The 25,271-nt window shown below is 61.2% G+C and overlaps 4 protein-coding genes across 6 annotated transcripts; 2 read left to right on the forward strand and 2 right to left on the reverse strand.

Moving 5' to 3' along the window:
- Nucleotides 1-761: 761 nt before the first annotated feature.
- Nucleotides 762-1,406, reverse strand: CLDN3 (claudin 3). The gene has a single exon (XM_068210097.1). It carries the CDS (start codon nucleotides 1,404-1,406, stop codon nucleotides 762-764), a length of 645 nt encoding a protein of 214 aa, XP_068066198.1.
- Nucleotides 1,375-12,839, forward strand: LOC137485557 (claudin-4-like). Of its 3 annotated transcripts, XM_068210093.1 has the most exons (3): nucleotides 1,375-1,514; nucleotides 1,636-1,817; nucleotides 12,090-12,839. In XM_068210093.1, exons 2-3 carry the CDS (start codon nucleotides 1,638-1,640, stop codon nucleotides 12,741-12,743), a joined length of 834 nt encoding a protein of 277 aa, XP_068066194.1. In that variant the 5' UTR covers nucleotides 1,375-1,514; nucleotides 1,636-1,637; the 3' UTR covers nucleotides 12,744-12,839. The 3 variants fall into 3 exon arrangements, with proteins under 3 accessions (XP_068066194.1, XP_068066193.1, XP_068066195.1); XM_068210092.1 differs by having other exon boundaries at nucleotides 1,437-1,817; XM_068210094.1 differs by lacking the exons at nucleotides 1,375-1,514; nucleotides 1,636-1,817 and adding an exon at nucleotides 4,821-5,087.
- Nucleotides 8,026-10,075, forward strand: LOC137485560 (claudin-4-like). The gene has a single exon (XM_068210098.1). The coding sequence runs from the start codon at nucleotides 8,595-8,597 to the stop codon at nucleotides 9,222-9,224; it is 630 nt and encodes a 209-aa protein (XP_068066199.1). The 5' UTR covers nucleotides 8,026-8,594; the 3' UTR covers nucleotides 9,225-10,075.
- Nucleotides 12,840-13,279: 440 nt separating the features above from the next.
- METTL27 (methyltransferase like 27) lies at nucleotides 13,280-15,940 on the reverse strand. The gene is made up of 5 exons (XM_068210095.1): nucleotides 15,781-15,940; nucleotides 15,578-15,706; nucleotides 15,368-15,503; nucleotides 15,152-15,244; nucleotides 13,280-14,673 (listed from the first exon to the last, which is right to left on the reverse strand). Exons 1-5 carry the CDS (start codon nucleotides 15,886-15,888, stop codon nucleotides 14,435-14,437), a joined length of 705 nt encoding a protein of 234 aa, XP_068066196.1. The 5' UTR covers nucleotides 15,889-15,940; the 3' UTR covers nucleotides 13,280-14,434.
- Nucleotides 15,941-25,271: the final 9,331 nt, after the last annotated feature.

Here is a 25,271-nt window from a genome sequence, read left to right on the forward strand (position 1 = left end):
TGGCGGCGGGCGGGAGGGAGCGGCCGAGCAGGGCGGCCTCGCCCCAGCGCGGCTCCCAGGCGAGGGAAGCGCCTCGCGGCCCCCCCGGCGGCCCCAGACTTTGGACTGCGGGTAGGGAGTGTCCCTGCGGCATCCAGCGGCTCCTCCGCTGCTTCCTGCCCCGACCGTTCCCGGAGAGCTGCCCCAAGAGTGCAGGGGGACGACGGGTCCCCACCCCGAGCAGGGACGCCCGGCGCGCTGCGGCTGAGCCCTCTGTCCCCAGCCCGGTGCCACTCGGGTGCCGCCGTAGCAGGGTGGGTGGGGTGCCTTGGGGGGCTGGACCGGCGTGTTCCCCTTCCCTGTGCCCACCTCGAGCGTGCCGCACATCTCAAGGACACTCGGGTACCAAAACAGGACACGTTTATTGACAAATGTAACCGGTACAGACCACGCGTAACAGGGACAGACGGTGCCGGGCCAGCAGCGATGGAGGGACACAGCAGGGGGGCACCGTCCCCATCCCGTCCCCATCCTGCCCCATCGGCATGGCAGGACCTCGCCGGGTGCCGCTTCTCCCGCCGACCCGAAACTGCCTCGTGTTTAACCGAAACTGTCTCTATTTACACAGCCCGGCCCTGACCCCGCGGCCGTCCCCGTCCCCTCCTTCGCGCCCCCCCCGCCCCGGCGCTGCCGCCCCCGGGCCCCACGGAGGACAATGAGGGTCCCAGGGTGGGTGGGTGGGGTGGGGGATATCGAGGGGTGCCGGGGGACCCTGGGGGTGCTCAGACATAGTTCCTCTTGTCGTAGCTAGTGACAGCGGAGCGTGGGGCGGAGTAGGCCACCTTGCCCGTGGGGTACCTGTCGTCTTTGGGGGGGCAGGAGCAGCAGAGCAGGCCCCCCCCAAGCAGCAGGAGTGCGGAGGCCGCCCAGCCTACGTAGAGCGAGGTGCCCAGCTCCCGCTTCTGGGCTTCGATCACCAGCGGGTTGTAGAAATCCCGGATGATGGTGTTGGCCGACCAGCAGACAGGGATGAGGGTCATGACACCAGAGAGGAGGAAGATGACACCGGAGACGATGGTGATCTTGGCTTTGGTGCTCTCGTCCTCCACGCAGCGGGTGCACTGGGCACCCACGATGGCCACCATTAAGCCCAGGACGGCCAAGATGATGGCCACTACCAGCAGGGCGCGGGCGGCTTGCAGGTCCTGTGGGAGCGCCAGCATGGAGTCGTAGACCTTGCACTGCATCTGCCCCGTGCTCTGCACCACGCAGCTCATCCACAGCCCTTCCCAGAGGATCTGGGCCGTCACGATGTTGTTGCCAATGAAGGCCGACACCTTCCACATGGGCAACGCACAGCAGATGATGCTGCACAACCAACCCAGCACGGACAAGGCCACGCCGCCGATCTCCAGCCCCATCGACATGGTGGATGGTTCAGTGACGCGCTGCAGGCGATGGCAGAGAAGAACCCACGGACCGAGACCTTCGCCGCCACCCGCCGCCGCTCGCAGCCGGGGGATCGGCTTACACCTGTGCGCAGTGCTATTTATATGGCCTGGCCCCGGGGTGGGGTTTCAGTGCTGGCTGCTGGACGCTCCTCTCTGCTCCTCCGTCACCGTCACCTGTGTCCCACACCCTCCCCTTTGTTTGCAGAGATGGCGCCGGGTAACCAGAGAAGGGCGGGAGGAGGAGAAACGCCACCTGCCACAGCCATCCCCTGGTTTCGGCCGATGGGTATCGGGAAGCACTACCACCATGCTCATTCCCACCAAATCCCTTCTGTGGACCTGGAAATCCCAAGGGTTCACCTTTCCCTCAGGGAGGAAATGTGGCAGGTCAGGGTTTGTTGATTTCTGTAGTGTTGTCAGTGCTCACGTTTAACTGGGGTTCGGTGAGCGTTGGGCACCTTTGCATCACCGTGCAAAGTGCAACCCCTCCGCCATGCCATGAGGTTTGTGTCACCACTCCAGGGGACCTGCGGGTGCTCCCGGCCCAGCGGGAACCCCTCCTGGCCCCTCCTGTTCCCACCCTGCTGGGCCGGGAGCACTGTCAGAGATCCTCTGACTGACTGATAAATATCTTTACTCATCCTGCACAAGTCTTGTGACCTTGAAGGAAGCAGATAATGCACGTAACCACCCTGGCAGCATCACCCTGACAACCTGAGCTGGCACCCAGCAGAGGGAAAAATATCCCAAGGCATGAGCAATCCCTTCTGACCTGGCAGCAACAGCCTCATGGCTGTGGGGTGCATGTTTCCCCCCTCCCAGCCTTGCATGCCGGGGGTAATGCCAGTGCTCCCAGTCCCCCTCCCCCAGGAATGTGGTTGCTGGACACAGACTTGCTCCTACCTGTTCCCTGTCTGCTCCAAAAATCTCCTCTACAACTTATTAACTACTCAAGAGCGCGGTGGGATGCTGGCAGCTGGTGCTGTGCAGCTGGGATTGGGGGTGGGGGGCCCTGCAACTGCCTGGCTGTACCCCACAGTATCCTGACATCCCACAGCCAGAGGGGTTAAAGTTGTTTGCCCCCACATTATCCCAACACCCCATAGCCAGAGGGCTTGGGTTTGGGTGCTACACAGGTGGCACCTTCTATTGCCCTGCAGCACTCTGATCCCCCATAGCCAGTGGGGTCACCCCACAGCACCCTGATACCCAATATTTATCTGGGTCAGCTGTTGTCACCCCAGCACCCCATATCCACTCAGCTTGACTTCCAGCCCCCTGCAGCACCCCATGTCTGACCTCCACCACGCTGTGACACCCCAATACCCCCATATCCAGCCTCTGCCAACCCACAACATCCCCAGAATACCCTGTACTTGGCTGGGTGAGCTTCTGCCACCCCACTGTACCGTGATCACCCCCCTGAGGGCATCAAAAATCCCAACAGCCAGCTGGGGGTACCAAGGGCTGACACTACTCATGCAAGCAGCCCCCTGGGTTCTGTGCCCTTGTTGCTGAGGGCGCTGGCGGTCCTAGCCCTCGGGGGCACCTCGGGGTGGGTGTCTACAGTCCAGTGCTGTCACAGGGCCCCACCTGTGCAGGCAGGGGAGTGCCCACGGCCCCGGGGTGCGGGAGTGCACAGGCGCAGGTCAGCACACACACAGACACACACACAGACACACAGAGAAGTACAGACACACACACAGACACACACACAGACACACAGAGAAGTACAGGCACACACAGAGACACACACAGACAAGTACAGACACACACACACACAAACAGACAGAGGTACACACACACAGAGACACCACAGACACACAGACAAGTACACACATACACACATAGACACAGAGACACCACAGACACACAGACAAGTACACACATACACACAGAGACTTCACAGACACACAGACAAGTACACACACACACACACAGACACAGAAAGACTTCACAGACACACAGACAAGTACACACACAGACACAGAGACATCACAGACACACAGTCAAGTACAGGCACACACACACACAGGGGCACCACAAACACACAGACAGGTACACACTCACACACACCCCACACACCCTCTGCTGGCAGCAGCGCCCTGGCATGCAGCCGCACACAGAAACACATGGACACGTAGCCATACGGACACACAGTGACAGACTCGGACACGCTGACACATGGAGATAGACACACGGACATATTCACTGACAGATACACACAGAGACTCCCCAACAGATTCACAGACACACACAGACTCACGGACACAGATTCAGACAGACATGCACACACACGCAGACTCACAGGCGGACTCAGACTCACACGTACAGAGACTGACACAGAGGCAGAGGTGAACAGGTGGTGGTACAGGTGCACACATACACACCCTCCCCCAGTGCACATGAGGCTGCAGGGTTGTGGGCAGGGGTTCCCCTGACAGGGCTCTGGATCAGGAGGGGACCCCAGGCAGGGCTGTAGGATTTGGGGATGCCCCAAGCAGGGCTTTGGGGCAGGGTTTTACCCCAGACAGGGCTCTGGGGAATGAGCTTGGCACCCCAGAAAGGGCTGTGGGGCACAGGAATAGGGGCAGGGCTATACCCCCAGGTCTGTCAAACAATGGGAATACTCAACAGCAGGGCATGGGGCAGGGGAGATAACCCACACAGGAGTGGGAGGTAGGAGAGAGGGATACCTCTGGATATGGGACAAGGAAGATATTCCAGGCAGGGCTGTGGGACAGGAGAAGAATGGGATACTCAAGGCAGGTATATGGGACAGAAGCTACTGGGGCAGAGCTGGGGTGGGACAGGGCAGTGAAACACCACAGCCCCCGACCCTGCAATCAGAGCCCCACACGCGGCGTCCCCACTTTGTCATCCCAAATTGCCCAAAGTACAGGCTGCGTCCAGTGTCGTGCCGGCCTGGGGCAGCTGCCACCGCCTGACTCACGACGGAGGAAGGGGCAAATCACCGGGGTTTCGGGGTGCCGGTCACCCCCGGCAGGACACATTCCTGTGGCGAGCAAACCAGATCACTAGTGTTTACTGAGGAGCTGAGCAGGGCCAGCGTCCCTGGGGGATTCCTGAGAGCACCCCCATCCTAACTGCTGCATCACCCTCCCTGGTGCAGTCCCTCTGCACTTCCGCACAGCTAGGGAGGGATGAGGAGTATCCAAGTCCCTCGGGATGGGGACAAAGTGTGGTGGCTGCAGGAACTCTGTGGTGACACGAGGACAGGTTTGCTCCACTGTGATGCAGAGACTCCAAACAAATGTCAGAACCAAAGGTCACGGGAGCATCACCGGTTTGGTGGCTCCAAAGGAAGGAGACCTGCACTGACAGGGGGGACACCCACTGCAGCATCTCCCATCCATGCAACCGGCACCCGGCAGCACCCCGGGGGTGCGCAGGAGGTGACGGCAGAAACCGCCCCGGGCGCCGCGGGGCCGCGTCCCACTCACGTGTGCGGCGGGGTTGGGGTGTTCCCCGCCGCTGCGGTCGGGAGTGCCGGCGCTTTTTCCCCCGGGGGAGCGGGGCCGGGGCGGTAAATGCCGCCTCGGCTGCTTATATTTCAGGCGCGGGGCTGCTGGCTCTGCCCCGGCCAGGGCACACAGGCAGCCCATTGTTGGAGCCCCTTCGGCGCGGCGGGAGCAGGTGAGGCGGCTCCGAGCATCAATGGCAGCTCTGTCTGCCGGCGGGGCGGGGAGGTGGCTGCGGCACACGGGGGCTGGGGGCGGCGGGGGACATGGACCAGCGGGATGTGTCAGGGGGCTGGTGGCTCGCTGCGGGGTGCTGAACCATGCCTGGGGCATCCCCACCCCGACAGATCTGATCGTCTTCCCCAGGGCTTTGCCGTGGCATCCCGCTTCCTCCGAGCATCGCCGGTGGGAACGCTCCCATTGCACCGCCCGTGACCCCCTTCCTGATCCACGGTCTCCCCCATACCTTTGCCAACCACCTTGGCAGCGCTTAGGGGTGTTTTCCCTGTTGGGAGCCACTTGTTACATAGAAACTGGTCAGAGTTTTGAATTTCAGAGCGACTTCAGGCCGAAGGTCCCTTCTCTCCCTGCTGGGGACCTGCAGGGACCCCGCAGGTCCTGGCGCGCGGCTCCCCTCCCGATAAGACTTTGCCTTCCCGTAGCGATAAACAACCTGACTCTGCATATTTGAGTCGGTCGGAGGGATTTATGTTGAGCAAGGATGTTTTTTGGGAACATTCAGTCTCTGGGCTGTCGGTAACTAATCCTCGGCGTCCAGCAGGGAGAAGCTGCCCCACTCCTCAGAGGCTGAGTGGGAGGGTTGTTGGCCGTGCCTTGCTTGGCAGATGTGAAGCCAGAGATCCCGGTGGATCATCGTTTGCTGGCAAGTCTCACCTGCCTCTTTGGGACCTTGAGGTAGCCAGGTTGGTGGGTCCATATGTGGGTCCTGGGGGATGAGGGGCTCTCCCCTCCTCAGTGGTGTGGGGCATATGAGGTGGGACTGACACCCATGTCTTGGGTGGGGATGTCCCCAAGCCCTTTTTGGCAGGAGATTCATGCCCCAAGCCCTCTCCCTGCAGTGTTTCCTCCACCTTGAGCAAGGCCAGGGTAACACAGCCTCTGCTGTGCACCCAGCAGTGCCTGGCATTGTGGTGACTCTACGTTTAATGTCACCTTTGTGCCTGGGAATGGCCTCACTGCCCAGCTGACGGGCTGCAGTATGTCCCCATGCTGGTGAACCCAGGAAAAGTGTCAGAAAGTGTTTCCTGATGGATATGCCAGAACGGGAGCTCTGCCCTCACAAGCCCTCTTAGTGCAGCGTAACAGGGATGGGAACCCAGGCTCCTGCATGTCCTTCAAATCCACTGCATTTGGGGCAAGGCACCCACCTGAGTGGGTGCTGGGGCAAGTCCTGGGTGGTGAAGGCTCAGGATGGGTTGAATGTGTTGAGCAGCCTGTTTTGGGGTGGAGGAGCTTCCTGCTGAGCAACTGGGCTGTGGTTCCCACCAGGACATGTGCCTGTACCATGGCTCCTTGCAGGTGACATTGGGGAAAATCTGGGACTGGTGTCCTACAGGATGCACTGGGAATGAGCATTGGGACAGGGCTGTGGGGCTGGTGTCCATGGAGTGGTTGTCCTGGATGGCATGTCCTGAGGCGCTTGGTGGTCCCCCCTGTGCTGCACCACCATCCTCAGGCTCCAAGGGCTCTGGGGTTGGCTGCTGCTCCTCCATGCCAAGCTGGTGTCTGACAGTCCTGCTGTCTGGCAGTGTTGGGGACACGGGGCTGGCAGTGCTGTTCGGGTGGGTGTGTCACTTGGGAATGTGGGGAAGGGCACAGGGGCTGCCCCTGCGTGGCAGCTGCCAGGTGGAATATATGTCACGTTCCAGCATTAATTACAGTAATTGGCTGTCGGAGGCTGTGCTGGCGCCTGCTCTGCCTCCGAGGGGGAGTATGAGCAGCTCAAGCTTTGATGCTCCGCGTGTGTGGGAATCCCTGTCCCCACCTTGCCATTTGTCCCCAGCCCAGAGACATGTCCCCACATGCCTGCGGGGACACGGCCGCTGTGAACCACACACACTTGGGCGTGCGCCTCTCTCCAACCCCAAATAATGCAGTGGTTACGGCAGCTGGCTGGGAGGTGAAAGCCTCAGGCAGAGTCTGGCCCCGGCGGGGATGCTCCAGAGCCTTGTAGATTAAAGGGAGCCCTTGACCACAAGGTTCTGGCTGCAGGGTGGACACACTGGTATGTCAGCAATGCGAGCGTTCCAGCAGGACAGAGGGACGGAGCCTGGGCAGTTCCACTGGCACAAGTCAGGCAGGCAGGACCATGACCATCTCCTTAGGCTGGGGTCTGCTGTGAGACATGTCCCCAGGCATCCTCCTGGCACTGCAGTGCATGGGCCACCAGGCTTGTCCCACCACACTGGGACATGATGCCCAGGGACATCCTGGCATGAGCAGCAGCAATTCCAGAGTCCATCACACCAAGGAGTAAGCACAAATGGTTGGATCATGATGGTAACCCCAGTGCTCAGGAAAACTAAGATTATCTCAGTTCCTCTTATCTTTTCCAGGGGCCCAGGATTAAGCTAGGGTGATGAAACAGTGCAATGTCTGTCTGTGCCGTCTGTCTGGTGTTGTGCTGTGCCTGTGCAGGGGCTTGGAGGGAGCAGGGAGGGAGCCTGTGTGGGAGTCATGGATTAAAAGAGGACAGGTCAGCATCAGTATGGCATCAGTGTTGGCATTGGTATTGGCATCAGCACAGGGATCAGTGGGTGTGGCTCTGGGTATGATCAATGGGATCAGTGGGTATGGCTCTGGGACAGCTCGAGGCCACATCTGCCCCTCACAGCCCCAACCCACCTAACCCCACCACGCAGGCAGCGGGACACGGGCAGAGCTGGGGCTGAGGGTGGCTGTTTGAATCCTGGCTTGGCGCTGGAGCACAGGTGAGCTGGGTTTGGGGTCTGTCCCCCTGTTGCCCCAGGCAGTGCTGTCTCTCCTTTGTGGGGAACTGGCAGCCGCTCCAACCAGTTTGTTGGTCTGGGTGGCTGCACCTCCTGCCTGAGGCCTAATGGAGGGCTGGAAGTGCTGGTATGGACGCCAAGGAGCAAACAAGAGCCACTTGTGTCCTGCTGGGCACGGAGCCCAGCAGCCAGAGGGGACAATGTGTGCCTCCCCCGGCATGGGGCCATGGGGGGCCAAGAGGCTGGGCTGATGTTGGAGCAGTCACTATGAGCTGGAGGGAAATTGAGGCATGAAGGCATGAAGGGACCCCATCCCAGTGATGAAGCAGAGGGTTCTGGCAGGGATGGCAGAGATATCCTGGTGCCTGGACACCGGTTCTTCCCCTTTAGCATCTCAGGCTGAGCCCCAATGCTGCCCTGGGCATGTCCTGCCTGTCCACAGCAATGGCATGCACTCCTACACCTGGGTGGCCTGAACCCAGTCCCCTGCGTCCTCCTCCGTGGGAGCAACTGGGATATTAAGTGTCATTGCTGCAGGGAGAAATACAAGTGGAAGAATCCCGGGAAACTGGTTCTACCCCTCCGTCCGGTGCCGGCGGCAGGCCGGCGGCTGCGGCGGCGCTCCTCCCTCGGCAAAGGCATATAATGCCTGCCATGGTCCCGGGAGCCGGCACTGCGCGGCGGGAGGCGGGCAGGGAAGCAGGCAGCGAGCGATGGCCTCCATGGGGATGCAGGTGCTGGGCATTGCCCTCTCCGTCATCGGCTGGTTGGCCTCCATCCTCTGCTGTGCACTGCCCATGTGGCGGGAGACGGCCTTCGTTGGGAACAACATCGTGGTGGCACAGATCATCTGGGAAGGGCTGTGGATGAGCTGCGTGGTGCAGAGCACGGGGCAGATGCAGTGCAAGGTGTATGACTCGCTGCTGGCCCTGCCGCAGGACCTGCAAGCCGCCCGTGCCATGGTGGTGGTGGCCATCGTCCTGGCCATCCTGGGCACCCTGCTGGCCGTCACCGGCGGCAAATGCACCAGTTGTGTGGAGGATGACACCGCCAAAGCCAAGGTCATGATCCTCTCCGGCATCATCTTCATCGTCGCCAGTGTCCTCATCCTCATCCCCATCTCTTGGTCAGCCAACAGCATCATCCAGGACTTCTACAACCCGCTGGTCTCTGACTCGCAGAAGCGGGACCTGGGCTCGTCCCTCTACGTGGGCTGGGCAGCCTCGGCGCTCCTGCTGCTGGGGGGGGGGATCCTGTGCTGCACCTGCCCCCCCCGCGGAGAGAAGCCCTACTCCGCCAAGTTCACGGCTGCTCGCTCGCTGCCAGCCAGCAACTACGTGTAGGAGCCGCCGCGCCTGCCTGGACCCCCGGCCGCTCCAGGGCGCGGGGACCTCCCGTGACACCCAACCTCCCCGGCTGGGCTGGGACCGGCCGGGCGCCGGGGCGGTGCGAGGGAAGGCAGACAGAGCTGCCTTTGTTCCACCGGGGTTGAAGCCGGTTCTTTAATCTCGGTTGAGACAGGGGACAAGGAGATCCTGTCCTGGCTGTCCGCGGTGGGGGTTCTGCTCCCCCCGGAGCATCCAGCTGAGGCATCTTCTCTGAGACACCACCCGATCTCCCCCTCGAGCATTTCCTGGCTCCCGGTATCGGGGTGTGCCATGTGGTGACACAGCTCCCACGAGCCCGTCCCACGGGTGGCACAGGGCTCTCTTTCCCCGCGTGAAGCTCCCCGGGACGTGAAGCTGTCCCTCGGGGTGGGTGGCGGTGTCGGTGCTGGTAGGGACAGTGAACCTGTCCCACGTTGGTCACAGGGACGTAGTGGTTCTGCAAACCACGGCAGGGTCTTGAGGGGTGACAGGGGCTGTCACCTGCCTGTTCTCTAAATTTTGACTTTGACCTACTTTCGGGGCTCGGAGCGGCCGTACAGAGTGTGATTTCTCGCGGCAGCTCCCCAGGGCGGGGGCATCATTATCCTGGGAGTGGGAAGGCAGCGACCGGGCTGGGAAAACCGGTCGGGGAGGCGAGACCGGAGTGGGGCTGTGCTCCCGCGTGGTGGGGGGCGACTCCCGTACCCGACCCTATCCATCGCCCCAGAGTGGGGTGCCCGGGGCCGGGAGTGCGGTCTCACGGTACCCCTGGCTGTGCTGCCGTCCCTCCCCGTGTCCAGCCTTCCCGCATTAAACGGCAGCTGCTCAGACCCCGCTGTGCCTTGTCTTCTTTATCCTCTCCATTCTTTACCCTCTCCAACAACCGCCTCCTGGGGTGCTCTCAGGAATCCCCCAGCCCGGCGCTCCTGTGCCCTTGGCTCCCGTCCTTCTGAGAGATCACCCAAATCTGTTCTTCAGAGCCTCTTGAGATCCCCGCCGCCTGCTCCAGCCCTGGCGTCCCTGGCTGCTCCCCTCCCGGGCCGCCCCGGGGGTGACAGCGGCTGCTACCACGGCACAAAACCTTGGCGGCGCCGGGCGGGGTGTCAGGGCTGTCCCACGCCTGTCTCACGCCTGACCCGCCGCGATCTTCCCACCCGAGCAGAAAGAAGGGTGGCGGGCGCCGGCCGGGGCGGGTCGGGGCGCGCTGGCCCCGGTGCCACCCCACAGCCCCGGCTGGGAGCGCCCCGCGGCCGGCGTGGGCAGCGCCGGCTGTTTTGCCTATCTCGCTTCCGGCACGGCAAGTGCTCCTGGCTTGGGAACATCCTTCCTTCCCACCTCGGGGCTTATGGGGACGAGGTGTGACTCCGCCTAGCTCTAGGTGTCTCATCTGGATCTGAGGGCTGGAGGTCTCCCAGCTCCTCGGTCCCTTCACCCGGCACGGGAATGGTGGAAAATATATATGCCTGTAACCCTGTGGTGCCGGTGGCCAGGTGGAAATGTGAGCACAATGCTCTGTCGAGCATCCCTGGAGATCCATGGAGACACCACTTGTCCCCACGCAAGCAGTCGTAGACCCTGTTTTAGGTGTCTTGTGTGGCCAGGTCCCGCTGGCTGGGGAAGGGTGCCACCATCCTGGTCCCTGCCTGCCTGGAGCACGGGGGAGGGGCTGTGATTTTGGCCCAAAGAGTCTTTCATGGCCCGGGGGATGCAAAGTCCCAGTGCTGAGTGTCCAACAGGCTTCTGAGGGATAAAAGGTGCTGGGTAAGGAGTGGGAACAAAACGGGAGAGGAGAGGCCGGAGAAACCAAAACCGAGACAGGGGAAATGATGATGAAACCTCTGGCAAGAGCCGCAGGGTGTGCCAGGCACAACCGATACCTGCTGAGCTCGGGGCCATAAAACCCCGGCTTGTCCCAGCTGCCAAGCACGGCATAGGCACCCATGGGTGAACTCTGCTCCGTGAGGGGCTGAGCTGGATGTGGGCTGAGCCAGGGCCACAGCAGCCACACGTGACCACAGTGGATCTGCCAGTGTGCCCAGCATGTGTCCCTGTACCAACCACTCCTCTCCCAGGGATGCCACCCCATAGCCCCTCACTAGGCTTTGCCCTCTTGGGGCTGCTCCTGGGGCTGCTCCGGGATGGTATCGCAGAAGGTGCTGAGCCCCAGACCTGGGATCAGGGCAGAGCTGAGGTCTGACCCATTTCCATTTTCTCCTGGCGAGGAGATCCTGGGTCCAAATGGCACTGTAGGGTGGCTGTGAGGGCAAAGCCAAACCGGGAGCAGGCAGTGCTGAGCGGTGTGGGGGGTGCCTTCCCTGCCTGTGCCCCTGGCATGAGGCTTATGGCCAGGGAGGCTGAGCACCTGTGGTGGAGTGGGACATGGGGTGGGCACTGGGGGATGGTCATCAGGGCAGGACATGGGGTGAGTGTGGCGTAGGGAGTTTGCACTCTGGAGCACTGGGGGATGGGAACAGCAAGCCCCCCATCCTGCTCCCCAAAAGCCATCCCTTCCCTAACACTTGCCATGCCCTGGGAAGGGGTGATGGCAGAGGCTGCGCTGTGCTGTGGGGACAATGTAGGGGCCAGTGTGACACATGGGGACTCCTGCACCTTGGCCTGCTTGGGGCCTGGGTCCTCAGTGCCACATGTGTCCCTATCCTGTCCTGCAGCACTGCCCCATGCCACTCATGTCCCCATGCCTTATCAAGTCCCTGTGTCACTCATGTCCCCATGCTGTCCTGCAGCCATTCCCATCCTTGTGGGAAGCAGGACACACCAGATGAAGCCCATACTGTCCCTGGCTGTGGGCTGTGCCTGTGACACCCATGCCTGTCCCCGCAGGAGCTGTTGATGGCGATGATGACAATGCAGATGGGAGGACTGGTGATGGCCGCACTGGGCTGGCTGGGCTCCATCCTCACCTGTGCCCTGCCCATGTGGAAGGTGACGGCCTTCATTGGCTCCAACATCGTGGTGGCCCAGGTGTTCTGGGAAGGGCTGTGGATGAACTGTGTCTACGAGAGCACGGGGCAGATGCAGTGCAAGGCCTACGACTCCCTGCTGGAGCTCACCTCTGACCTGCAAGCTGCTCGTGCCCTGGTCGTCACCTCCATCTTTGTGGCCTTCCTTGCCTTCTTCATCGCACTCTCGGGAGCTGACTGCACCCGCTGTGTGGATGACAACGGCACCAAGACCAGGATCTCTGCGGTGGCAGGTGTCATCTTCATCATGGCCAGCATCATGCTGCTCATCCCTGTCTCCTGGTCTGCCAACAGCATCGTCAGCAACTTCTACAACCCCATGGTGCCTGAGGCCCTCAAGAGAGAGCTGGGGGCTGCCCTCTACATCGGCTGGGCCTCCAGTGCCCTGCAGCTCTTTGGTGGGGGCGTCCTGTGCTGCTCAGGATCCCAGTCCCAGCAGGACCCCTACCCCAAGAAGTACAGGGGAGTGAAAACCTGCGGCCCAATGGGCTATGCCATGAAGGACTATGTGTGAACCACTGTGCCCAGGGGCCAGCCCAAGGCAGAGCACCACTGTCCCTGTCCTGCATCCCTGTGCCACACCCTGCCCCTGCACTGCCTCCTCCTGCCCATCCCCACGCTGGCTGACCCCCAGCACGGTCCCCACATGTGCCCTTTCCCAGGGCAGGGACTATAAACATCCTGGTGCCACCAAGGCTGCCTGGGCTCATTTTGAACGGCGCGGTGTGGGGAGGATGGTGACGTGTCCTGGGGGTGCTGTGCCTTGCCAGCTGCTGTGTTCCAGCACCTAGAACATCCCCATCTTCCCATGGGGATCAGCAGGAGTCAGCCAGGGTGCTCCTGGCATTCCCTGCAGTAGGAAGCTGAGGCAGGGAGAGGATGCTGCGAGCTAAGAGAGGCATGGGGGGACACCAGGTGCTCTGAGCCCCCATGGACTGGGAGGGGAGGGACTCTAGAGAACGGCTGAATCCCCCCTCCCAGGCTCCTGGCCACCCATCCTGGAGGGTGCATATTCCCGTAGCTCTGGGAACAACACACAGCAGACAGACAGCGGGGACACGGGTTTATTGAACAGCCAAGTGCAGGGCTGGGGACAGCCACTCCAAGCTGCCCAGGGGACAGTGCTGGAGACAAAGGGGGAGGGAGCAGTAGGACAGCTACCGAAGGGCACAGGGACCCCAAAACATGGGAGACAAAGCAGAAGGGTGACAAGAGCCATGGTGAGGGTGAGCGTGGAAGATGTAGGATGCCCTGGGTGAGGAACAAGGACAGACAGCCATTGCCTCATACTGAGGAACAGCTCCTGAGGGGAAGGATGCAACCTGTTCTCCGGGCACATGGGAACAGGATGAGCAGAAACAGGTCTGAGGGAAAGGAAAAATGAAAAAAAAAAAAAATTCCAGCAAGAGATTTGGGTAAAAAACCTCCCAAGGGATCAGCGGAGGAGGAATTGTGAAGGCAGCCCAGCAAGGGGCTGGGGGAACAAGCTGGGCAGGCAGTGCTGGGTGCCTTCTGGGTGGGGAGCAGCTGCCAGCTCCCGAAATCCCTTCCAAACTCATTTCCCCTCCCAGACCATTAACTACAAAGCTGTGGGAAAATGAGAGATTGAAGCAGCTGTTGTGGGATGAAAGGCAGACGTGGCACTTGGAAAGCCTCTCCAGCTGGGAGTCACCTTGGCATTGCTGCTTTGACTCTGGATGTGAGGCTCCTGCACCTCAGGGCTGGGTCAGTCCCTAGGGAGGATGAGGATGGGAGGCCACAGGACACAGCAGTGGGGACTCACCTCCAGCAGTCCCCAGGTAAAGACTCTGGGGGTAGGAGATGAAGGATCTAGATTTTGACCATGAGTGCTGAGATGGGCGAGGTGGGGAGAAGACATCCCAGACAGGACATGCCTCGGAACAGCCATGTGGGTCTGTGAGATGTCATGGTGAACGATGAGGTGTTGGGGTAAATACCTAAGAGTCAGAGCAAAAGGTGGTGCCCAGGAGATCCTGGTGAGTCCAGGAGACCCTTCCCATGCTGAGGAGCAGACAAGGGCCCCAAGCCCAGATCTCAGTGAGAAGGAACCAAAGAAGGGAATGGGGAAATTCCCCCAAAATATTGTCACCCCCAGCAGCTGCCCTGCTGCAGGAGGGTGTCGCTGGGCTCAGTTTTATAAAGGGTCAAGTGCTCCCCCCGCTCCCTCCAGAGCCATGCTAGCTCTCAGCCCTCCTCGAGGTGGGGAACAGGGCACTTCTGGTAGATGTAGACCACCCCGGAGATGTAACCCGTGCCCTGGGTGCTCTCCTCCTCGGTGGTGGCCCTCTCCCAGTACTCCACTTCCTGGGCCAGCAGCTTCTGCCAGGCTCCGCTCTGCTCCAGCTGCCCCAGCGCCGCCTCCAGCTCTGCCTTGTACCGCAGGTTCGAGGGGTTGCTCCTCGTCGTCAGGCACAGGAAGCCGCCTGCGGGACAGGAGACAGGTAACACTGACACAGGGTGTCCCTCTCTGGGGACGGCATCCCCCGGAAAGTGTGGGGACACGGGGAAGCACTGAGAGCCTGCCAGGAGTCAGTGGGCAGGGGACAGGCACAGACAGGCCATGGACAGGGCAGTGGGCGGGGGATAGGCAGGACAGCAGGCAGAGATGGGCAGGACAGGAGGCCGGTGGGCAGGGGCTGGGCGGGATGTCGCGCCTGAGCACAGGCTGTCACACACCAGCACCGTTACTGCCACCTCCTACCTTGTTCCGCTGCCCAGACCTGGCAGAGGGCAGGGTCAGGGATCCCGTGCATCGCCTGTCCCTGGCAGCAGGAACAAGGCCGCGTCCCAGCTGTGCCGCGGGTCCAGCGTTCAGCGGGGGACCCACATCCACCGGGGCTCGGTGTTCCATCTCACCACCCCTGGGGTCCCGGCGGGGAGGGGAAACGACGCCCCCCTTACCCGGCTTGGTGACGCGCAGCAGCTCCGGCAGCACCGTGCTCGGCACCTGCCCCTCGCCCAGGGCCCCCACCACCGTCACGGCGTCGTAGTGCTCTGCGAGGATACGGGGCGTCACCGGGGGGACCCTCCGGGGCTCCCCCGCCCGGTGCCGGCCCGTCACCTGTGGGACACGTGGGTGTCACCGAGGGGTCCCGGGGGTCCGCCCCCTCCCGTTACCTGCGGGCGCGGGCAGCGGCTCCCTGCCCAGGACGCAGAGCCGCAACTCCTGGTAGAGCCCGGTGCTCCGTGCCCGCTCCAGCATCCCCGCGCTGCCGTCCACACCGTGCAGGCAGCGGAACCCGCGCCGGTGGAGCTGCGGGGACAGAGGCGCCGTCACCCCCGCCCCGTCCCGTTACCCGCGGCCCGTCCCGCCCGTCCCGCCGGTACCTCCCGCGCTACGAGCCCGGTGCCACAGGCCACGTCGAGCAGCCGCGCCCCCGCACGCGGCGCGGGGAAGGCGAAGGCGAGCGAGGCGGCGGCGAGATGCGGTGCCCGGTACTCCAGAGCCGCCACATCCTGCGGGCGACACGGCGGTCAGCGGGGACACCCATGGCCCCTCGGCGCTCCCGGTCGCTCTCTGTCCCCGTTACCTGCTCGTAGCGGGCGGCCCAGCCGTCGTAGAGCCGCAGTCGTTCGGGCAGCGCCGAGCCACGGTGAACCGCGGCCACGCGGTCCCGGACCGCCGCCGGCAGCCCCATCCCGGTACCGCCCGGTACCGTCCGGGCCAATTGCCCCGCACCGGGCCCCGCCCCCGCGCCCATTGATCCGCAGGCTCCGCCCCGGACTCGCCCCCAAAGCCCATTGGCTCCGCCTCCCACTCGCGACGCGCCCCCAGTGCCTCATTGGCTTCTCGGCCCGCCCGGGACACGCCCCCAACGCGCGAGTCCACAATGGCCCCGCCCCGCAGAACACGCGACCCCGCCGGAGCTGCCGGGAAGCGGGGGGAAGGACCCGGTGTCCTGCGTCCTGACCGAGTGTCTGAGCGGTGACCGAGTGCCACAGGGAGGTGTCCGGTGCCCTGGGGGGATGACCAAGTCCAGCGATGGTGACCTCAAATGCCCTAGGGGGTGACACCGAATCCCCACGGGGAGTGGCACCAGGGGCCCCAGGGCTACCCCTGTCTCCCAGCAGTGTCCGCTGTTTCTGCCGCTCTGTCACCTGTAGGGGTCAATTCCCATTGAGTCACTCATGTCCCAGGCGCGGGGACAGTGTCCTGGACAGGTCACCTCCTGCCCGGCCCCCGGCCCCAGCCCCACACGGCCCCAGTGTTGCACTGTCATCTCCATCCTGCATTCACATCCCCTTCCTCCACTCCGACCGTCACCCAGTGCGACCACCACCCGAGCCCGCCGTGTCGCACCGTGTGCGGCAGTGACAACCCGGGACTGCCCCCGAGGGGGAGGCCACCCACCAGCGGGCAGCTCCTGCTTGTCCTGACCTGCCCATCCCGCGCCTCGGGGCGGAGGTCATTCTGCGCTGCCCCGTGGGGACAGAGGACAGGAGCGGCCGTGGCTGGGAAGGAGGAGGCACATCCTGGCTCCTGCGAGGAGCAGGGAGCTGGAATTGATGATCGCTACCGGGTCCTTCCAGCTCGAGGTGTGCCATGAGTGTATAACCTAGGTGAAGTTCGGGTTTTGCTCAGAGCAAGAAACAGCCCTGAGAAGCCGCGCGATGCACAGGGAGGGGCAGGATGTCACCTCCAGGTCACAATTCTCTGGAGTGCCTGATCCAGGTGCCCAACATTTGTGACGCTCCCTATCCAGCTTCGTTATCTCTCCAAGGGCTGGCTCTCCCTGGGAGGTCACTGCGGGAGTTCCCCGCTAACCGACCTTTGGTATCGCAGCGAGGGCGAGGGACGAGCTCTGGGACAAGCCACACCTGTGCCCATCGCCTCCGGCTGTTTCCAGCAGCGAAACAGCCGCATCCAGCCGCTAATTAGTAACGGATTCAGCTGCTAATTAATGACTGGAAGAAAATGCGGTGCCCTGACGGAGCCGGTGGCCGCTCTGAGGCCGCGTTGGTGGCCTCGTCACGTCCTCTGTCCCTCCCTGGGGACCTGCCCGCGGTCACACACGGGAACAGCTCAGCCCCGCGGCCGGTCAGTGATGGCCGGGACCCTCGAGAGGGAGCCCTCCGCCCGCGGGACGGACCCCGCGCCCCGCCGGGCTCCGGAGTCACGCCCGGGGACGCGCTCGGAGAATTTCTGGTGGAGCGGCAGAGGACAGCGCGGGGCTGCGGGGCGGCGAGGGCTCGGCCCGTGCCAGCAGGGACCGTGCCACCCACCTGAGGGCACAGCTCCCGGGCGGCGTCCGCGGGGGCTGCAGCCCTGTGACAGCTCCTGCCGCTGTTCATGGGCATTGTGTCCCTGCTGCTGCCATCAGCGTGGGCCCAATCCTGTCCCTCGTGCTTGGCGTCCCCGGGAGGGCTGTGGCCTCCAGCAAGGGCTCTCACAGCCTCGTCATGGTTCCCACCACTAACTGAACCTTCCTTTACGAACCGGTGCCAGGAGGCACCGCCAGCACCCTCTGTCCCTGCTCTGCTGGCCCCAGGGGCCACTGGGTCTTGCCTTCTGCAGCCTTGACCCGCACGGATCCAGCCCCGAATTTGCCGGTGCTTTTTCAACCACCCCCTTCCCGTGGCTGGCTGGCTCTGTCACAGCACAGCTGTGCAAACATCTGCACCCCGTGCCACCCCCACGGCTCTGGGCTGGCTGGGACCCAGCACGGCCCAGCTGGGGTCTGCACAGGACCTGCTGCCAGCATCGGATGGCCTGGCCTGTCCTCGCTGAGGGCGGGGGACAGAGGTGGCAGCAGGTAGTGGCAGGTTGGAGCGTCCCATGGCTGGTGCTGGTGTGAGGCTGGACTTTGTCCTGACACGTGGCCTGGTGCTGGCGGGCTCTCACTGGGTCACAGGATGTTCTTCTCCGATGGTGCAGTTCCTTGGGGCACTGTCCTTGTCCCCTGCCTGAGGACAGCGCTCTGTCTGTGCCCTGATGGGGTGCTGGGACCCTGAAGCTCAGCTCAGCTGCCCTGATGGAGTGTGCCCACCACCCCTCAGAGGGACCTGGGGGGACATGTGCCCCTAAGGCAGGGGCTGAGCCCCCTGAGCCCACAGATCTCTGCTGGGACCTCACCTGCCCTCCCTTCCCAAGGAGCTGCTGCAGGGGTGGGAGGGTAGCATAGGTGGGTCTCTCACCTTCAAACCTGGCACTGAGCTGGGACAGGAGTTGGGAAAGCCCAGGTCTGTGCTGGGTTTGGGCTAGGCATGCCCAGGATGGGCAATGTCACCTGGCACCAAACCTGCCTTCAGGTGCCTCCTCTGAGCCTTCCTGGACCCCCAGGTGAAGTGTGTGGTGCCACTGATACCCTGGGCAGGTGGGCTTGCATGGCCCAGGGCCTGTGCGGGGCAGCCCTGGCACATCCTTGGCCCTTGGGGTAGGACTGATGCTGTTCCCCTGGACATCCCAATGATGCTGGAATGTCCCTAAGCTTTTTCATCAGATTGGAGTGGCAAAATGCTCAGTCCCACGGCCTTGTGTGCCTCAGAGACTTCCTGGGTTGTCCACACAGCCCCTGGGCCCAGCTGCTTGGAGGGGAACAACTGTGGACTTGGCAACTTCTGGCTCAGAGGACTTTGGGGACAGTCATGGTAACTGTCACTGGAGGCTGTCAGGGTCATGAGCTGTATCTCTGTGCATCTGTCCTGACTGCAGTTTCTTGGTGGTGCGGGAGCCTACCAGCACCAGGGAATGTCTTCAGGGCATCCCAAGACATTTCCAGGTCTGGGAAAGGACCCTTCATGGTCCCCTGAGCTCTCTGCTGCATTTTCTGAGCTGGAAAAGCATGGGCAACCATCCCACAGGGCACTTGAGCCACACAAGGTGGAGGTGGAAGGCTCTGCTGGGTTCAGAATTGGGCAGAGCAGGGAAGGAAAACCCCGTGGGGTGACAGACAGGTGGGATCTGGAGTGCCTCTGTGGGGAGACAGAGGGAGGAGGGAGGTGCAGGTTGGATATTAGGAAAGATTTCTTCACAGAAAGGGTGGTCAGGCCTTGGCAGAGGCTGCCCAGGGCAGTGGTGGTGTTCCCACCCCTGGAGGGGTTTAACAGCCCTGCAGATGCAACACTTGGAGACATGGGGCAGTGATGGCCTTGGCAGTGCTGGGGGAATGGTTGGACTCGATGACCTCAGAGGGCTTTTCCAGCCTCAACGATTCTGTAATCTTTCCATGGCCAAGGAGGTGGCTGGAGGACTGGAGGACTGTCCTGACAGCAGGACAGGGCTGGGGTGGCTGGTGGGGTTTCACACACCCTGGTTGAGATTGCTCTGCACTCACATCCTTAGAGGACAGAGCATTTTCCTTTCCCAGCATCCAAACGTGGCTGGAATCTGTCCACTTTTCCCCTAACCCCCATCCCTCTGGTGTTCAAGGACCGTGGATTTTGCCCCTTGAGCCCCACTCGTCTGAGCAGGAGCTCGCCTGGGTTGCTGGGCTCCTGCCCAACTTCTGAGTCTGCAAATCTCGGTTTTGTTGGGACTGATGGTGCCCGGGGCTGCTGTCACCAACCCTCCTGTCCTGGTCCCATCGCCCTCACAGCTCCGGGCCAGGTGACAAGGAGGGGCTGAGCTGTAAATCAGCGCTGCCGGCGCGGAGCCGGGCGGAGATCGGAGCTGGTGGCGCGGCGGGAGCAGCTCACGGAGCCGATTCAGGGGGCTGGGAAGGGCTTTGCTGCCTCCAGCAGGCCACGCTGCCCACGTCCCACGAGCCCCCGGGACCGGGGGTATTCCCTGACTGTGGCTGTCACCCCGCAGGGCGCTGGCCATGGCCGGTGCCCGGGGCCAGCAGCAGAGGGACGTCCCTGCCATGCTGAGAACGTTCCCTGGCCTCTGTGCTCCTGCATCAGTCCCAGACTCCGCACGTGTGTCGCCTGCATCCCATCCTCCCTGCAGCCCCAGTGTGCGGTGCTCCCCTCCCACCTGCAACCCCAGTGCATGGTGCTTCCATCCCTCTGGCATCCAAAATCCTTGGTGCTCCTTTTCCCTGAACTCCCAGCGTATGGACTCCGCCATCCCTTTGTGCTCCTGGTGCACAGAGCTCTACAACCTCTCTGCCCCTCAGCTCCACACCGCCACAGGGGCATGGTGCTCCCACACTGGTGACATTCCCATTTCTCTTTAGCCCCATCCCAAATGGCAGTGGGTCCATTCACAGTGTGTGGTCTGGCTGCAGTTCTCATCTGAGCTCAGCCTCTTCCTCACCTCTGAGCAGCTCCACAAACCACATCCACATCCCCAGCTCATGGACCTCACTCCTTGTCCCCCTTCCCCCTTGTTCCCTCTTGTCTCCATTGTCACCTGCTCCTTTCCCCTGACTGGGGACTTCCCATCCCAACCATATCCAACACACCCAGAGACCTCAGGTCCCACCCACCACACGTCCCCCGTTTCTCTGTCACACCCCATCACCTCCTGGACCTATCTCCTGTCCCTCACAGCCCTTCCCACAGCCAGGTGAGTTCCCCTGGTGCTGCCTCCCTGTTCCCATTCTCACAGGCAGTGCCATGACATCACAGACACCTTGGCACACCTGAGGCTGGTGACTCAGCGTGCCTCCTGGGACAGCACCTCTGGAACTCATCACCTTTGTGGAACAGCACCCTTGTGACTCAGTGTCCTTCGTGGAACAGCACCCTTGTGACTCAGTGTCCTCAGGTCCACCTCAGGAGCTCCCTGTTCCCACCCTGGGACACAAGGTGACTCACTGGTCACATCTCTGCCACTCCTGCATTTCCAGGTGTGGCTGCACCACAGTCCCCTGGCTCGGTGCAAGCCCACCCGACCATGTCCCCAAATCCCCCCGACCACCTGCCCTGCCACCACCTGGCTACCCAGAGCACTCTTGTGAGATGCAGCCCTGCTCCAGATCTCCTCTCCAGGACTCCCGTTTCGTCCCTGCATCTTGGGAAGTGACTGCCACCTCCTGGGAAGAGCAAGGGACAGGCTGGCCCTGAGTGGGCGGCCACCTCCAAAAATCCCAACAAGCAAGGATGTGTCCCAGAGCCAAGCTGCCCCCACCTCACTCACCTGGCGAGTACAGGCCGTTCAGATTTTTAGGAGGCGGCCCACTCAGGGCCACAGGCCCCTGAAGACAAAGACCGGCCCTTTTCCTGTGAAAGAAAATGGCTGGGTGAGATCTAGGAGGTGGAAATTGAAGTCAGTAAAGCCCACCTCAGTAACAAGATACAAACTTTCACTGCAGCTGGAGTTAATGAGTGGATTAGTGGTTATAAATATACAAAAGATTTCTAGTGACTTGTAAAAGATGACTCAGTGTTTTTGGGAAAGCTGGCTGCTCTCCAAGTGATCTCGGTGATCCCAGGGCAGTCTGGACCTTACGTGTTGAGATTCATCCTGATGATCCTAAAGCACTTCTAGACCTTTGGTGAGGTCCAGCCACCCCAACTCTGCCTGCACAAGGGCTGAGGTGGTGTTTGGGTATCTGAATCCTAAAAAGCAGTTTGTAACTTCCTCCACCAACTCCCAACTCTACAAATATTCAGGAAGGAGGATGGTCTGCTGTGCCCAATTGCTGTTACTGGTTTTATTGCCAGGCTCTTGCAGTATTTACTGGAGCCCAGTCCTTCCTTTCTCGGGGACATCCCCAAATCCCAGCTCTGATCTGGGCCCAACAGATTGCCATTGGCAGGAGAGATGGAGAATCCCTACTCTGCTTCATCCCCTGCCCTTCCTGCCCAAATGAGGTTTTGAGGGGGGGTCCCTGTGGGAGTGAAGCCAATGGTCAAACCATTATCACTTTCCTGAGCCGAGCTGAACCTGACCTGAGCTTTGCCAATTCCAACTGGAACCAAATCCCCAGACTTGGACCATGTCACACATGCAGGGCAAGCAAGCTGAGAAGTTACACAAGTAATTTGGAGTGAGAACAATGGAGTGGGAAGGTGTCAGTGGGTTGGGGGACAATGACCATGGACTGAGAGTTCCTAGAATTCTAGAAAGGTTTAGGTTGGAAGTGATCTTAAAGACCAATTCGTTCCCCGCCCCTGAGTTCATCCATCCTAGAGCCTGATGGCATCTGTGCTTGTTTTTGAAACAATGTCAATCAATCACTGCTGGCTGTTGAGTCTTGCCCTCTCTCTGCTGAGCATTTCAGCTCCAGAGGACTTTGCCGGAGGATTGCATCTTTGGGTTTTGTGGCTGGAGCTGCTCCTCTGAATGCTCTCCAGCCTGTGTTGATCCAAATGATCTGGTTAGGCAGGCTGGTGGTGGGTCTCTGAATGGACAGCTGCAGCTGGAGGAGGGTGTGCAGTAACTTTTGGAAAAGGAGGGAGGCAGAACGGTGAAGTGGAAGCAGCACGCTGGAGCTGCTGCGTCACAGCTCCTGGGGAGCTTGTGTGAGGGAGGGTCCCGCGAGAGCACCCGCCCCTGCAGAAACAGAGTTAAGGGAGTAAGTTCAGGGAGAGGCCAGGAATCCGGCAAAATAGAAATCTTGGGAATTATCTCAAGAACAAGGAGGAGGAGCCCAGACAGCGGAAACAACTTTAAATCATTCGAGACAGGGTAACAGGAGTATGTGAGCAGAGGCACCATGGCCTGCTGGGGGTGGCTGATGGATTTCCCAGGGTCCAAAGGGAAGGGAAGGTGACCTCTGGTGGTCCTGCTGACCCATGGTGGTCCCTGTGGTTCTGGGGAGGTGTGACCATGGTCTGGGGTGGCTGCTTGGTCACCTTCCTTTTCTACACTGAGTGGAGAGTGCAGGTAAGTCCTCTCACAGGGCCGAGCTCAGCCTAGGCTGGGCTGGAGGCACAGGGAACCTGGATAAATCCCATATTTCCGAAAGCCTGATGATGGACTTTTGTCTTGTGGCACTTTGAACACTGGCTGAAGAAATCTCATCTGTGGATTATCTCAAGTAACAATTAAACTGGGAACTCACGTGTGTTCAGAGAGTGGGTTCAGCTCGAGTTCATGGAAGAAAAATACCCCAGGGATTATCACAGCCAAAGGCTCAGCTCTGGTTCACGACATCCATGAAAACTGCTGTAAGCTGGGAAAGTATTTGAGGCTGCATCACCCTGCGTGGGTGCTGGGTTTCTGCTGTTGGGGGTGAAGTGCAGGGGAGCTTTGGGCACTGCCCCCCCTACCCCCTCAGAACAGGGCAGGGCAGGGAACCTCCTCCTGCAGCACTTGGAAAGGCGGCTGGGAAGGACACGTGTCGACCTTTGACTGCAGGAAGGGGTTTGGTGCTGTTTCACAGGACCATGACTTTCCTGGGACAGTTATAATGTGTTTGCAGGTGTGGTTCTCACAATCCTCAACACCCTGGAATCCACAGCCATGTGAGAAGCCTTGAAGGACCAACTCAAAGCGAGCCTGATTTGTTGAAGAAATTATATTTAAAAAAGACACCCCCACAACTCACCTCATAAGAGGAAACTCTCAGTCTAGCCCTGGTGGAGAGCAGGGACTGGAGGAGCCCCACAGAGGCTGGAAAGCAGGATCAGGACCAGGGCCAGGACCAGGACAAAGACAAGGACCAGGATCAGGATCAGGATCAGGACCAATATCAGGATCAGGATCAGGACCAATATCAGGATCAGGGCCAGGACCAGGATCAGGATCAGGATGAGGAGGAAACTGATCTGATCCACCTCAGCAAGGGAAGGACAATTGCTCTGCCAGTAGGACAAGGATTTGGGGCTCAAGATGGCACACAGTACCTGTGTCAGAGAAGATTTCTAAGCCAGGACACAGGGAATGGCTTCCCACTGCCAAAGGGCAGGGATGGATGGGATATTGGGAAGGAATTGTTCCCTGGGAGGGTGGGCAGGCCCTGGCACAGGGTGCCCAGAGCAGCTGTGGCTGCCCCTGGATCCCTGGCAGTGCCCAAGGCCAGGCTGGGCAGGGCTTGGAGCATCCTGGGACAGGGGGAGGTGTCCCTGGATGGGCTCTGAGGTCTCTTCCAACCCAAACCATTCCATGATTCTGTGTTTCTAAGCTACCCAGGTCATGCTGGTTACTCTCCATCAGTTCCTGAAGCCTTGGCTGGTGTGGGGGTCCTTGCTGTGACCTCCCACTCCCTGGTCAGGTGTGCAGATCCCCCAGCCCCAGGTGTCTGCAGGCTCTGTGTGCAGCACAGATGCTCTGGGCCATGCCAGATCCTGTTTTTCTTGGCCCCTGGCTCCTCCGCCATCTCGCCAGGTATGTAACCATCCCAGCTATTTCCTGCTGTACTGCGAGGAAAAATGAAAAAATTAAATCATCCAACCTTTGGCCCTTTTTGATATAAATCCAGGCTGCAGCATTGCAGACGGATTGCGTGTGGTGGCAGCGCCGCCAGCACCCCGTGCCCTGCCTGTTCCCTTTGGCAAGGGGAGCATGAGGGGCTGCCACGGACGTGGCCTGGAGCCAGCTCCCATCACAGCCCGAGTGATTTATGGCCTGCATTCCTGCTCCTGACAGGCACATCCTGGGATGCTGTGCTCCTGCACTGCCTGGAGAGAGGGACTGGGGCTGTCTGGGGCTGCCAGTGTCCCCTGGAGCTGCCCTGACCTTGGCAGAGAGGGGCAGCTCCCACCAATGCTGCCAGCGGAGTCTGGGGTGAGGAGTGACCCCTCATTTCCCAGGGATTTTTATGTTTTTTGTCTCATGATGAGAGTGCCAGGGGTCCAGAATCCCAGGATTACACTCCATAATCCCAAACTGGCAGCCCCTGCTGCCCTGTTCCCAGGCTGGTGTGATGGGTCCTACCCTGTGGAGGGGGTGCCAGGCTGTGCCAGGCTGGCCATTGCTCAGCACCTTTGCTGCCTGGGGCTGAGCTGGGGCTGCAGGGCTTGGCCCAGAGCAGGTCCTGAGAGCCTGAACCCCCCCCAGGATGTGCAGCTCAGGGCAGCACAGCCCAGAAGCTGCTCTGCTCCTCCCTGGGTACCACGGTCCCTGAGGGGATTTGCCATCCCTGGGCCTGTCCCTCATTGCCCTCAGCGAGTGTGGCTGATACTGGTGGGGAATGGACATGGCAGTGGGGTCAGGGCGAGCACTGGAGACATGATGGCTACTGGGTTTGCT

This window comes from Anomalospiza imberbis, chromosome 20, assembly GCF_031753505.1.
Source record: "Anomalospiza imberbis isolate Cuckoo-Finch-1a 21T00152 chromosome 20, ASM3175350v1, whole genome shotgun sequence".
NCBI lineage: Eukaryota > Metazoa > Chordata > Aves > Passeriformes > Viduidae > Anomalospiza > Anomalospiza imberbis.